Below are 15,402 nucleotides of genomic sequence, written 5' to 3' on the forward strand. Positions count from 1 at the left end.
GTCGGCAAATTTATTTTTTGGGCTTGTGCAGTAGATTTTCTATAGCACAGAGCATTTCCTCACAAAAAAATTCGTAAGTTTCCTTTTTTTTCGTAATGACGGCCAGGCCGTATTCCTTAAAATCTAATCTTATATCTTGCTTTACTACTCAATCAACTTATATCTTATTTGGAGTGTAGACATTTCCTTCTCCCTCAATTCAAGTGCACCTTATCGCGGGTGAGCCCGATTGCGGATATTATATTTTGCCGGGAGCATCTAACGCAAACATTTCGAGGATGGCTTAATTGTCTGGATATGGATGTTTTATAAGTGCCTTAAACGCTGGTTGCATTCATCCATTCATTATCGAGCACAGCAACCGCCTTGTGGTTTTATTTTGCTGCAGAAATCTTCTAAATTGCTCACGATCTAGGGCCATCTATCTGCCAATCCAATATCCTTGCCATCCTGACTGACAGATTCTTACTTCCATAGTCATATGCCTCCATGTTGAGAACCCCAAAGATCATACTGGTAATGCGAGAACGGCTCCAGTCTTCAAACGACAGGGGGACTCACACCGGGGTTCAAATCCCAACGGGACCGCTCTTCCGTAGTGACGACTCACTATTCGACTACGTAGTATTAGTAATTCTTGTAAGCCATTAGATGGCTAGCGTTGCCTAAAAGGTCGTTAAGTCAAGCAGAAGATGAACAAGTTTTGGTCATGGTTTTTGAAGGGATTGAACCACTAATCTATGTTCAATCTTCCAGAAATAGTAGTAGTTCAAGGTTTTCCCGTAGAACCTTTTAATCTACTGATCCAAGAGCACTAGGAAAGATCATGGCGTAGTACGAAACCTCTGGGAAGTTAATTAGTTTGTTGAAGTTCTCGAAATGCACGAAGTGCAGCGTAAAGTTCAGATCTTTTCGGGAAGTGACGCAAGGAGACATTCGGGTCGAACATGATTCCGCCTAGTGGCGAACCCGATTCCGGAACAATTTCTTGCCGTACTAGATCTACTCTCTACTTCTCGCTTCCTTTTAGTTGCCACTCGATCGTTGTCGATTTCATATGGTCTTGACACCTGTTTCTTATGCAATGCTTCTTAAATAACGTACCATATCTTTTTCATTTTATCATTTTTAAATCTTCTTTAATCTACTTTAAATTTTTCCAAGTACAAAATGGCATCGTAGAAGTAAAATACTTTGTTTTTTTTTAAATGAAAATTTTAATAAAAATGAAAAAAAAATGATTTAAGTAACATCTATTTGTACTAAACTAGCATCTTATTTAATTTATTTCAAATCTTTCACCTTTGTACTTGATAACGACCCATAGAAGGTTATGCAGGTCGCACGCACAACTACATCCGGCATTAAACAACCGTCTCTTGATGTACAAATTCAAATGTTTAACGTCGCCAAACTTTCCAAGTATGTAACCCCATATGCTGAAGACTATCGGGTTCAAAGCTGAATGCGAAACATACCGTTCCGATGCACTGATGAAACATGAAAAAAATGCTCCTTGCACCACTCATGAATGGCCCAAGCCTTATGGGTTTGAAGAACGTGTTCTAAATAGTTCTCCTTGTTGATCTTTACGCTTTTGTCGATAAACAAAAACGGTAACTTCCCTTTGGTCGAGATAGCTCCCACTCGAATGATTGTATCACTTCTTCGATGCCACCCTGTGTATATGCGATCCCATACACTATATATGAACGAAGCGAATTTAGTCTAAGAGACAAAAAATAAACGAAAAATCAAGATTTTTTGTTCACCCGTAACAAGGAAATGATAAATGGAGCCGCCTGGTGTTTTAGTTGAAAACGGTGTCAAATGCTAAGGTGAAACGATGCGCATCAAATTCAATCCGAACCTACTCTATCCAACTACGGGCCAACTAAGTCGAGGATGGCAGAAAATATAGACAAAAGCGAGTACAATCCACTGCACGATGGTGATATCATTATAGAAAAAGTAAAGCACGTCATTGTAGTGACTTCTATACTGTGTTTCTACCTATAAAAGAAACACTCCTGAGAGTGTCTTTCTACATGATAAGAGAAACAAGACCTAAAAAACATTGATACATTGTCCTATATAGTCCCAGCTGTAGGGAGAAAAGTTTACTCAGGCTAGTATGACTGTTATACTGCATTCTTATAGGTGTTACCGGTAATCGATGCTGACTTTTGACCCAAGATAAGTGATGTTTTGGACACTTTCAAAGGAAGTTTTGAACAACAATTACAGTTTTAGCATTCTGGAAACTATAAATAATAAAAAATGAAGCTATCTTTTAATCATTTTGTTTTATTTATATCATATTATTACGGCTTACCGACCTTATTGTCGTTTTAATAAAAAATATATTTTACAAAAACTTCGTTACAATGCAATTATTTATTATTTTTAATCAGGTTATATTGATAAAATTTTTCTATATTCAAATAAGAGAAAATGTCATTATTTTTTTTTTAATTTTATAAATTGTTCTTCCACACATAGGAAGCCAACGATCCTTCTAAGCATCTTCCTCTCGAATACGGCTAGAATCGTCTGTTTTGGACAGGGCCGCCATGTCTCAGAGGCGTATGTGAGTACTGGGACTATAAAGATACTTATTTATTTATTTATTTTATTTATTTTAGATTAATATTTTGTCTGCCTCATGGGCTACACAAAAATTGTCTTAATAACTAAGGATGGTGAGGGGGACAATAGGGGGATTGAAAAAAAATGCACACGACACTAACGAGGTTGCAAGGAAGAGGAGTCGCGTAGACGAGAACGAACATGGGACACGGAGACATTGTAGTCGAACAGGTGGTACGCGTTGTTGAAGGCCGATAGCGCTCTTAAAAAAGGTTCGTTTGAACCGTATCGCGTATGGCGGGATGGGATGTGTAAGGGAGGTCTATCGCGTAGACGGCGGGATGGGGCATAAAGGGGGATGGCTGACAGAAGAGAAGGAACATCCAGATCATTAGAGAGGAGACTTGCGATAAAGCATGATCGGAGGTGGGAGTGGCTTCTCTATAGAAGCCCGTCACTGCCCGTTTAGCCCAAGATTCCTACAGTGAACAGGATAGGATGGAGGGATCAGTTGATAACCTGCAAGGAAGCGACGAACAGCTACTCGTGTGAATTTTCGCTGCACCTTCTCCAGCCTGGCCATTGCAGTCGAGCCTGGGGGAGACCAGACAACGGCGGCGTAGTCCAAGGTAGATCGGACCCAGCAACAAAACAAAGCCTTCAGGCATAAGGGGTCTCTAAGTTCTGAGGACAGTCTAACAATCAACATGTCAACAGTCTAACGGTCAACATGTACGTTAAAAGAGAGGGTCCAGCCACACTCCCAAGTCTTTCACGGAAGTTACTCGACCTATGGCGGTGTCATGAAGGGTGTAGTTGTGATGGATCTTAGAAGATCTCCCAAACAAAATAACACAACATTTATCAGGACACAGATTAAGACCATTGAGAAGACACCACACGGAGAAGGTATTAAGGGCATCTTGAAGGAGACAACAATCAGCAGACGAACTCACAGGAAGGAAAATTTTTAGGTCGTCCGCATAACGGAGATGACCATCATGGGGGAGGGTATACACACAATCATTAACAAATAACAAAAATAGGAGTGGGCTAATGACACTCCCTTGAGGAACCCCAGAAGGACCTTCAAAGGAGTCGAAAAAAAAGGACAACACTTTAACTTTATACGATCTGCCTTGAAGATATGAGCCAAACCAAACCAGCAGCTGACCTCCGACACCAAGCTTTGCAAGTTTGGACATCAGAAGATCAAGCGGTATGCTATCGAAGGCCGCTCTAAAATCCGTGTATATGACATCATTTTGACAACCGGACACCATATTCACAAAAGCAGCAGAAACAAGACACATAACGTTGGATGAAGTAGTGCGTTTGGGAATGAAGCCATGTTGATGAGGGGATAGATGGGGGATAATAGCAGGAAGAATGGAGGAGTGAACCATAGCTTCCAAGACTTTAGATGGGGAACAGAGCAAGGAAATACCTCGATAATTGGATCATACTGAACGGTACGAAACAGTCCCAGCTTCGACCGTTGCGATAGGTTTTTTTAGGTGAGTTGCTTCCTCAGGCTGTAGAATGACCGGCTGGCCGTTGCGGTCACCTATCCTTACATCACCCCCACGTAGTTCCGGATTTCTTAGCAGGGCCACTGATGTCGTTAATCTGCAACCCGAGGTTTTCTGCCGCCTGCTCGATTCTTTGGTAGGCCTCTGCTACCTGGGAGAGCCGAAGACCAATGATGTCTATATCTGGGTTGACTTATGGAAGATGGCTCCCGAAGTCTGCATCTCCGAGTCACGGATGGTCCTCTCTAGCGCCAAGTTGAATAGGAGACCGACGAGCCCATCTCCCTGACGCATGTCTTTGGTGGTAGCAACGGACCCTGAGAGTTTTCCATCCACCTTCACCTGGCATGTGACGTTGGTCATGGTCATTCAAACAAGCCTTTAAATATTAGGAGTATTAATATGTTCGTACGGATTTAGTACGAGCGCCGTAAATTATTAAATTTTACTTAGGTGCAATCTTGCTACACTGCCTTTTTAAAGTGTAATCTTCGGGCTTTCTTTTACCCCAGCTGTCATTTTTCTGAAGTGTAAAAGAAAGTAGTTACCATGCGGAGAGTTCTGCTTCATTACTGCTGCATGAAACAAATCGGCTACCGAACCGCAAGACGAACTTGTAAAAGCGGTTCAGGTAACACAGCCAGCCATTTGCTAAAGTTTAAAAACTGTGGGGATGATCTGCAAGATAGGTGCAGACATTGGATGCCTTACGAACGGAAGCCAAGGGATCATCGACACCCAAGCCAAATATTGAAGAAAAACTCGAACATATGTGGCAGACAAGGTGCCTTCTGATTATCATCTTTACCGATCGCTGCGACATGGCCTAGCTGAGCAGCACTTCTCCAATTTTGGAAAAGTGGACAAAAAATGGATCGATGAATGCATATCAGCCAAAGAACCTTCTGTTTTCCTCGGAGGAATCCGTAATTTAACAAAATGATGGGAAAAAGTTACAATCAATTATACGAGGGCTGACAATAAAGTAAGGTCTCCAACGCTGCAACTTCGCCGGATCACGCGCTAGGCGAAATCTGGCAACACCGCCGTGTTCCTTGGTTCCCCCACTATCACTTTGCTGCTGGGTGAGGCTTCCCTGACCGCTCAGTCTTGGCTGAGCAGCCGTCAACGATGGAGGTACCCTTCGCGTCAGCGTCCAAGTGCGAATTGCGTTCTGTAATACGTTTTTTGAGTGCGAAAAAGGTGACACCTATTGAAATACATCGTCAACTAGTTGAAGTTTACGGGGAAAAGTGTATGGACATAAAAAACGTGCGTAAGTGGAACCGCGAGTTCAATTCCGGGCGCACTAATGTTCACGACGAGGAGAGAAGTGGCCGACCGTCGGTCTCGGATGCGATTGCTCAAGCAGTGGAGGCAGAAATGCTCAAAAACCGCCGTGCGACAATTAGGGACTTGGAAGAGAAGCTTGGAGGAGTGTGTAGCAGCGAAACAATCCGTCATATCCTTGTGAACAACTTGCAGTATCACAAAGTTTCTGCCCGATGGGTGCCGAAACAGCTGACCGAAGACCACATGAAGCGGCGCGTGGAATGTGCGACCAAAGTTGTGGCCCGTTTTGAAGAGGAAGGCGATGATTTTTTGGGAGGGTTTGTTACGGGGGATGAAACGTGAATCACCCTCCCTATAGTCCCGACGTGGCCCCAAGTGACTACCACATGTTCCCCGCCCCGAAAAAACATCTCGGAGGGAAGAAGTTTGAAAGTAACGCGGAGGTTCAGAAGAGGTCAACACCTGGCTGCGCGAAGCGGACGGAGAGTGGTATTGTGCAGGCATAGACAAGTTCATCGTGCGGATACGCAAGGTGTTGGATACGCAAGGGCCAAGACCTTGACCTTTCCAACGGTGTATCGCTTTTTGTAAATAAATGTCATTTTCTATGAAAAAAAAATTGGAGACCTTACTTTATTGTCTGCCCTCGTAGAAAATACTTTGGAAATCAAAAGGGTTATCAATTCTTCATAATAAAGCTTTCAATTCAAATCTTTTTGAAAAAAATCTGCCCGAACTTATTCATAGTCCTGATAACATTACCTAATATAACCAATGCTTTACATAACTTTACCTTACCAACTTACCTATTCTTTCTCAATTCATTTATTCATTGTCATCACGCTTAACAAAGTATAATGAATGTAGATCAATTTCACGATGATAGTGTCTTTTTTGTTTTGCTACCCATTAGGTATCTCGTAACGCGTTTTTTTATCTATCGAATGAATAACAAATCATCTAAATGAAACACAAAACACGCTACGTATGGTTCCGGTTTCGATCGGTCCTATTTGATTGAATCCGTATCGTGCCGCCAGAGCACGGCGCGCTGTAGAAATACAATTAAACTAATCAACCAACCGGCAAGTGGATTTAATTGTCCTGCGAACGAAAAAGAAGCAAAACCAAACCCGATACAAAGCAAAGGTACGATAAAACGAGAAGGTGGTGCTTTGAAAAATGCATACAATTCACGCGCCCGCACCACAGACGATGCACACCGCCTACGGATGGAATTAACCAACCCATTCGACCACCCACGTGGGGTGTTTTGTGGTGTTTGTGGATGGACGGAAAATAGGATATGGGATCAAAATTTTAACACTACCCAAACCGCACGCTTTCGCAATCAATCGCACGGCCCAGCAGCGTTGGCAGCATGCAGGGTGGGGATTTTGGAAATGGAAACTGTCATTTCCGGTCGTTCGAATGAAGGACATTGGGATCGAAAATTTATGGACCAATCACCTGGACTTGGAGAACACTACTGACCTGCACCATCGTCGGAAAGTAGCTGAAAGTGACCCCGTTCGTCCATCCGCAAGCGACTCCATTTTGTCAGTGGTGTTGGATCTGTTGGTTTCGGAGAAAATAGACAGAGGTTGAGGTTTTTTGGGGAAGAGCGGTTCTGTCAAAAATGGCAACCAATTGTGGTGAAGCTCGGCTTAAGCGGTCGACACGGTATCGTCCCGTCGCTGTTCTGTGGTTACATGTCCGTCCCGAAAACCCCTCGTTACACACTTACCGTAATAGATGGTTTCGCGCTTGCGGATGTAACCGGAATCGGGCACGGTCAGCACACAGCTGATCGAGGTCGGTGAGATGAGCAAATGTTTATCGATTTTGCCGTAAACGGTCTTATTGTACATGTGGTTTACATCGGCGGTGACCAGTGTGCGCGAGCTGACCAGGAACAGATTACCGCTAACGCTGTGTGGTTGGGCGCGCGGTGTGAAAGAAGAAGGATGCAAAAGGTAGAATTATCCGATGAAATGTCCGATGTTGTGGTCAGCCGGGCTTGCTATGCTAAAAGATCGATTCACAATACTTACATCAGTAGCAGATTGGGCTCGGGATATATCATGAACGCGCTGCATTTGATCAGCAGCATATTTTCACTTTCGCCATCGTTTTCGTAGTGCAGAAGTAACGTTTTTTCTGGTACTGTAAAGAGCAGATAGACAGCAACACTTCCCCGTTGTGTGTATTTATTTCGTATGAATTTTTGATAAAATTTTTTTTTTTAAATCGCTCAAGCAATATTTTGTGCTGTGCTGATTGGGCCGTTAACGGCGTCACGGAAATGGAAAACGGTTTTTCGGGGAAAAAGTAAACTACTTTTGCATTGTCACCACTACTGGTTTATGTGCCATTTCCCGGTAGCCCGGTAGTGGCATTGATGGACGTAGGTTATTTATATTTTTTAATGATTCATTTGCATAATTCTCACTACATTCAATATGTATGGGCGGGTCGGGCAAGCAGCAAGTACTGCAAAAGGAAGCGTAATGCAAATGCCTGGTTTCACTAGTTTGTTGCACCCGAGAGGCGGACATTCGTTTCTTTTAATGCTTTTTGCATTTTATGGGTTGTTAAATTCACATTGGAAAATTATTTTATAAACAAAGCGCTAGTTCATAGGAAAATAAAACCATAATGTATCAATAATCTCATTTCGGGCTTTTTTTTCAGTAAAAATATAGTACAAATACATTTATAATAGCAGAAGAATACGCTTTGTGTATCAAACCGTCTCGGGCACAAGTGTTGGTCACATCGTAAAACCTTTGCTAGAATGTGGCTTTCGAAACTGTGTTGTGGAATCGGGATGAAAACTAAACCTAAAACAAGATTAAGCATTAAGCATTAATCGATTTTGACTGCAGGCTATGGAAAAAAGACAGCAATTGGCTATAGAATAAGACCAATTTTATGCCAAATTTTTAAACTAACACTTTCGGTAGTTCCTGTAGTTCCGGGCATTTTCATGAACAAGTATGGTGATTTAGACTAAATAAGCCAGTACTACACTGATGGATCATCCTCTGAGGAGGGCACTGGCTTCGGTGTTTTTAGCGAGTCCACCGAAGCTTTTTTCAAATTGAGACAGCCATGTAGTGTTTACACCGCAGAGCTAGCCGCAATATTTGACACACTATCGATTATAGCAGCGAGACCTTCGGACCAGTATTTCATCTTTACTGATAGCCTTAGTGCTATTGATGCTCTGAGATCTCCGAAGGCTGTTAAGAGTCAGTACTTCCTCACCATCAAAATCATTGAACTGCTTGGCTCAAGGTTCGATAAAGCGTATAGGATCTCGCTAATTTGGGACTCTTTTCATTGTGGAATTCCCGACAATGAGAAGGCAGACTCACTGGCCAAAACAGGCGTCCAAGAAGGCGCTTTTTACGACCGACCAATCTCGGCCTAGGAGTTCCTTTGTTTCCCACAGCAACTTTTCCTGTCTCGCTGGCAGAGCATGTGGGAGGCGGATGAACTCGGGCGTTTTCTCTTCTCGATCTCTCCGCAAGTGTTCCTTAGGCCTTGGTTCGATGGGCTCTCTGTAGACCGGGCATTCATACGAATGATGTCTCGACTGATGTCGAATCATTTTGCATTGAATGCTCATCTACAGCGTATAACTCTGGCTCAGACAAAAGTGTGTGGCTGCGGTGACGGATTCCACGATGTGGATCACCTTCTGTGGTCCTGCGTGGAATTTGATACCGCAAGACCCTCCTTGTTGAGCGCAGTCGAGAATATCGGCAGACGACCGGGTACAGAAATTAGAGAAGTGTTGGCTACCAAGGACCTCCCCTACATGAGGATCATTCATTGATTCGCCAGAGACAACGGTCTTGTCCTATGTTTCCACATCCCAAGTATCCTTCCAATCCTTATTCGTATTTCCCCATTCCTTTTGTGTTAAATGTTGTGTTGTCTATGTCTTAAGTGTATTTTTTGTAGTGCCACGGGTGATCCGATGACTGAGCAACAACACTCGAGGGTGATTCCAATACTGCCGTAAAAGGGTAGCAGGTGTTGTTCACAGTACAGTGTTCTCTACTCCAGTCTAGCTTTGACACGTCGAGTTTGACAGCGTTGGCGTCAGGTTCGGGGTGTTTGGCGGGAACAGTCTCGAGAGTAGTGAAATCGCTTTCACTGCTGCAGGATAGAGCTTGTCGATCATCCTTTGATTGGACGTTGACTAGAGTGAGCTTGGAATGTCATTGCTGGAATGCACAGGAGAACACGGTACGCTGACAAATAAATGTTCGTGCTGTCTTAACGATGTTTATTTGTTTGTTACAATCGAGAACAAACCACTAAGGTCAACAATAGAACGGCCATGACACCACAATAGCCTGAATTCGGATGTAACCAACCACCATCAAAACAATAGCCACAACAATAGAACCGGACCATCAAAACGCACATCATCCACGAATACATCATCATCATCATCACCATCACCACAACCATAACCGAGCATGCCCGGGATATGGCAGAGAATAAGGAGGAAATGCCTTATCAATATGATTATTAAATTTATTCAACACAAGCGGTGTTGACAATACGGCACCGGACCGTCATAATTAATTAATTATAAATAAACAAATAAATAACTTTCGGTAGCTCCACTAGGTATAATTGTAGCAATATTACGCAATATGGCAAGATTGTCCCTTAAGAAAAAAGTGTACTAATATTTGATAAAAACATTAAAATCATCCTAACTTCAATTTTTATTTAAATTAAAAAAAGCTAACGTTTTGTTCTCATAACTGACCCACGCCTAAGTTATTTATAACTTAGGCGTATAATGGAAGTTATTTATAACTTCCATTATAAAATTTATAATGGAAAACTTTAAGTGAAAAAATCTAGAACATACCAAAATATAGGAATTGTTAAGCTGCAGATTACGAAGAATTCGTCGAAGAAAACTTCAAACCGATTATTGCACCACCAGCGATTTGAAACAGTTCTAAACTTCTTAGACATAGAGTTACTGAGAACTTAGAAACCTGAGCCCAAAAGTCTGATTTAAAGCCACGCTCAGCCACGTAGTTAGAGAAGGATCAAAGCCACCAGACGAGTTAAATACAGATATTCCCCGATATCGATAGGGACCGAGTGCTAGTACTTTAAAGCTAATTTCCGCATTTAATTTGACAGCCAATTTAATCTGACAGCCAATAAATATATGAAACTATTTGTATGTAGGTGATTGATCCGTTCGAATTCAGGTTCATGTATGTGTGTAATGGATATTTTCGCATTAATTTAAGTTTATTAAATATTTGGAACCATTTTGCATTATTATTCTATCCAAATTGTGAAAATTTCATAAATTTTTTATAAAAAACCATAAACTGTCAATTTTTTAACATTAGCGGAAAGCGAATTCGCGTATGTATGAGTATGGCGTGTATGTCATGAGATACGTTTTGAGGATTGACTATCCAACTACGTGGTATCGGGCAAGTCTAGTAAGCAAATGGATGACCGGGGTGACAGAGTAGCTCGGCCAAGAAAAAGAAGACAAAGGAAGCAGACTTATTCAGGCTCAATTGTTTAATGCGTAAGTGAGGTTAGAAGAGGAGGATCAAAAGGAGTCTTGCAATTGAAAGTTTTTATCGATTGCGTACGGGGCCGTAAAATCAGTTCGAGATCGCAGATCGCAAGGCTGCACAGGTTGTTGGAAAAAAATCCTCTTTCTATTTGCTTCTATTTCGTGTATGCTCTATACACGAAAATATACACAGTCTTAGATATGCATAGTTAAAAGATAAGATGATCGGCACATGTCTACAGACGAGAGGTTGTTTTTCCAAATAACTAATTAAAAATAAATTAAAATAGAAAAATATATTAAAAATAATTATCCCCGACCCTTCCTATGACGTTGAGTGACCGAGCCGATAATGGCGTCGATCTTACACGACAAAATCGGACATCGAATCCCCTCTAAACCGTTCCCCGTAATGGAGAACGACTATCCAACAACGTGTTATTACCAGTAAGTCTAGCAAACCATTGGATGGCCGGCATGGCCTAGTATATTGCTGAGACAAGATGATGAAAAATATACTCAAGAACAAAATTAAATTTGAAGGTACTGAAGAAAACCTCAATGTTTTGGTAAATTTTGACAAAATGGTTAAGGAAAAAGGGGTTTGCTTTAAAAATGGAACCTGCAATTCTACTATTAATACTAAAAGCAACAATTTATTTGGTCTAAAATTAGTTTTGAAATTAATACCACCGAGGATACCGAGAATCTTCGCGATTAGAACGAAACCAAATAAATAAAAGGTAAATGAGCATAGGAAACCAAAGGAAGAGCCTTCGGAAAAAAGGTATAATTTAATAATTCTGGTTCATTTCTAAATCCTCCCACTAGGTTATGTGTGGAATCATCACGAACGATACCTATTTAAATCAAGAATTAAAAATTCATGACTTTGAAAACATTGATCTTTAAATGCTGGAGTGGATATTAAAATTATCGTAAAAAAACATGAAGATACTTTTTTAAATAAGATAACTTATTTTAAAAAAAATCTTGTTCTTCTTGGCTTAACGACCTCTAAGGTCATGCCGGCCATCGAAAATGGCTTACTAGACTGCTGATATCACGTAGTTGCTTAGTCAAACCTCACTACGGGGGGACGTTCCGGATGGGATTTGAACCCTGGTCCTGTCGTTTGAAGACCGGCGTCGCTGTCGCCTATACCACCGGTCCGGCCCCATAAAAAATATAAAAAGCTTTAAACTGAAAAGCTATATTTTAATAACTTACAGCGTAAGCGTACTAATAAATACTTGCACTTGAACAAACGTTTTTCATGTTCCCCCGAGGTTGATTAGTCAAAAAATTGGAGATCATTTTTGATTATAATAGAAAAATTTTGTTTTTGCTTTGTAATAGAACAATTTCTGTCGCATTCAAAATTGTTCTCATCCGGCAAAACGTTCCACAAACTATAAATAAATGTCCACCCGAATGGGAACAGCAAATGAAATGAATGAAGTAACATAATATGCCGTAACACCTCGCTTTCTCCGCACGAGATAGCATTCCAAGATGTAAATCGATAGATGCGATTACATCGTAAAATGGCACAACGCAACACGATCCGCCAGCTGACATTTACGAACCATACCACAGGCACATTCCGCCAGGAAAGGTAATTACATCCCCGGCCTAATCGCATCACACACCAGCAGGAGCAGGAGTGCAAAAGGTGGAAGAGGTGGCATCTTTCCGTCTACGACAGACGTCAGGAGTAAGTATGCTTACCGACAATCTGAAACCGTGCCATCCGCCGATCGAACGAATCGTACGTCTGCACCGAGCACATATACTCGCCGCTGTGGTTCAGCTTCGGATTACGTATCACCAAGGCACGGTACTTGTAGTTGATGGAATCGGACATCGAGTAGTTGGTCTGCAGTTCGTTCTTGAACTGGTTCTGCTTGCCGCGTCGCCGCGTACGCCAGATGATGATGAAGAGATCCATCCACCGTTGTGGGGCAGCCGCATTTTGCAGAAAGGAAATGAACATTGGAACGGCATGAAGTGCTTGAAACGGTTTCCGACCTTACTGTGCGCTGTCGATGTGCACGGAAATTGATGGAATTAGAATTATGGATTGCTTTGAGTGCGTCTACAGTGTGGTCGCAGTGTGTGGTTGGTGAGATTAGAATTTGAATATTGAAAACCAAAATTAATGGCTTGTTAGAGAACCAAGTTAAAGGGAATTTTTTGAAGAAGATGCTAAAAGAAATAATGTGTCAAAAGATTTGATAATATTACACAAATTTAATTAGTTAGTATCGTTGAATGTGAAACATACATTCGGGCGTGATTGGCTTGTAATTTAAAATTGCGCAGCTAAATATTATAACTATTAAAATGTGGATCACTTTCTATGTCGCTTCGTCGAATTTGAAACTGCAATCGGCAGACGAACGGGCACAACAATAAGAAAAGTGTTGGCTACCAGGGACCTCACGTACATGAGGCTCATCTACCGATTCGCTAGAGCCAAAAGACTTGGCCTCTGATTCCATGTCATTATTACAGGTTTTCTCTGTTCAATGTTGTTCGAAATGTTCAATGTTCAGCCTTGACACAACGAGTTCGACTGTGTTGGCGTTGGGTTCGGAAGCGTTTGGCGGCGGGATCAAATCACAATCGTCAACCCAGATGCATTCAACTTCCTTAGAAATAAAACATCTACATCTACCTGAGGAATACAACTCACAATAGAGCTGGACAACAACCACACATCCACAACCGAGCATAAGGCCGGAATAAGGCAAAGAATAAGGAGGAAATGCCTTAATTTTAATGTTCATGGTTTCCGTCACACATGGTGTTGAGAATGGATAATAATAAAATGCAAAAATAAAATCACTGATATTGTAAATCACACACTTCTGAGCCACACTGTACCACCCTCTAACAGCATGCCATTTCACGATCGACGATGTTAATGAAGAGCAAAGCCCAGTATTTCTTCACTCAACTCCCCAAAAGAAGCTCGCGCGTTCAGCACTTCCTACCAGCCACTACTTACCATTCCCACCGGCGTCCGGGACGGAATCCACTGGTAGATGAGCTTCTTGTTGAAGTACCACTTGAGCACGAAGCCACACTCGCGTGCCTTAATCTCGTACTGACAGTCCATGATGAGTGGCTTCAAACCGGCGTCGGTAAGGTTGCTAGCGTCGGTCGGCACCGTAGCAGACACGAGGGCAGGAAGGTGTTCTTCCTCGGTGGTCGATGTCATCGGCAGGCCTGTGGTAAAGTCCTCGCCACCGTGCTGTACTGTTGGCAGTGTGCTCGATCCGACCGCATCGTAAGTGCTCCGATCGAGGACGTACGTCTTCGGTACGTTTAGGTTCGTTATGTGCACGGAATGGTACGCTGCAAATGAGAAAACCGGAGCACGGACAGGTAGCAAGGGAAATCCCCCCGGTACAGGGAGGTTGAGTGGCTGTAGCTCTTGTATGTGGTTAGATTATAATTTTATGCAATTCCCTCCCGCATGGCTGGGTGGCTCCATTCGGTTGGATGGTGGATACGTTTAACCCTCCATCACAGGTTCTTCGACCATACACGTGGTCTATGTGTGTGTGTGTGTCTCACACACACGATCTTTACGCGTGTCCCCGTAGGTAACATGAAGCGATTGCATCGCCAAAGCAAAGCTACCAATACCGATGTCACGCGGAATAATCATCATCATTTGCATGTAAATTCATTTATCTTAATCACGGTGGACTACGGTGGCACGGGTGGGGACGGGCCTTAGTGAGGCAACCTGTCGCGGGAATGATTTTACGAGGCCATACTTGCGCAAAACGTGGCGAAACTTTTAGCCTCGTCGTCCCACTGACTGACGGTGGGTGAGAACTTGTTTTGTCGGGCAATTCGGGTGGGTTTGGAAGAGTTTGGTGGTGCTAAATGAAAATTCGTTTCGCTCGCGGAGATGAGATTGATGTAGCACAAACGGTACACACCGTTTCGCAAGTTGTTGTGGCGATGTTGAAAAGCATAAACGTAACTATCACACGTCCTTTCAACGTTTCCTCCCGGTTCTCGTGGTCCTTTCGCAATTTTTTCAGGCACAGCGGGTGGCACGGAAAAGGCGAAAAAGCGCCTGCTGAAGAACATGAATATTTCATTCAACTCGTTCCTTTTCTTATCCTTATGCTCTGTTTTACGCGTATATTGGACGGTCGCGTACCTTGTGCCTGATGTGAAGCAAGACAGGGGGAAAAACAACCTCAGATAGTTGTTTTTCTTTGTTTTCTGTTTGTGCTACGGATTCTCCCGTTCTGTGTTGTTCGCATCGCTACGATTAATGGAGCAAGCTCTTGAATGGGAAAGAGGAATTATTACAAAAAAAAACCTCTACAAAACACATTGCACTTCATTCACTGTGTTTGTAGCTGTGTTGTTTATGGG

The 15,402-nt window shown here is 42.4% G+C and overlaps 3 protein-coding genes across 4 annotated transcripts in view; 1 reads left to right on the forward strand and 2 right to left on the reverse strand.

Moving 5' to 3' along the window:
* LOC126556186 (mitochondrial genome maintenance exonuclease 1-like) overlaps positions 1-15,402 on the reverse strand; it is a 306,337-nt gene that overhangs the window by 99,664 nt on the left and 191,271 nt on the right. The gene's annotated exons all lie outside the window — the stretch shown is intronic.
* Positions 1-15,402, forward strand: part of LOC126567431 (protein LTV1 homolog) — a 255,962-nt gene that overhangs the window by 86,050 nt on the left and 154,510 nt on the right. The window lies entirely within an intron of this gene.
* LOC126556192 (uncharacterized) overlaps positions 6,424-15,402 on the reverse strand; it is a 30,712-nt gene continuing 21,733 nt past the window's right edge. The window contains exons 2-7 of the mRNA XM_050211416.1: positions 14,009-14,358; positions 12,727-12,898; positions 7,469-7,580; positions 7,162-7,346; positions 6,909-6,989; positions 6,424-6,518 (exon numbers count right to left, since the gene is read on the reverse strand). Coding sequence (XP_050067373.1) covers positions 6,424-6,518; positions 6,909-6,989; positions 7,162-7,346; positions 7,469-7,580; positions 12,727-12,898; positions 14,009-14,358 — 995 coding nt within the window. The remainder of the gene's footprint in view (positions 6,519-6,908; positions 6,990-7,161; positions 7,347-7,468; positions 7,581-12,726; positions 12,899-14,008; positions 14,359-15,402) is intronic.

This window comes from Anopheles maculipalpis, chromosome 2RL (assembly GCF_943734695.1).
Source record: "Anopheles maculipalpis chromosome 2RL, idAnoMacuDA_375_x, whole genome shotgun sequence".
NCBI lineage: Eukaryota > Metazoa > Arthropoda > Insecta > Diptera > Culicidae > Anopheles > Anopheles maculipalpis.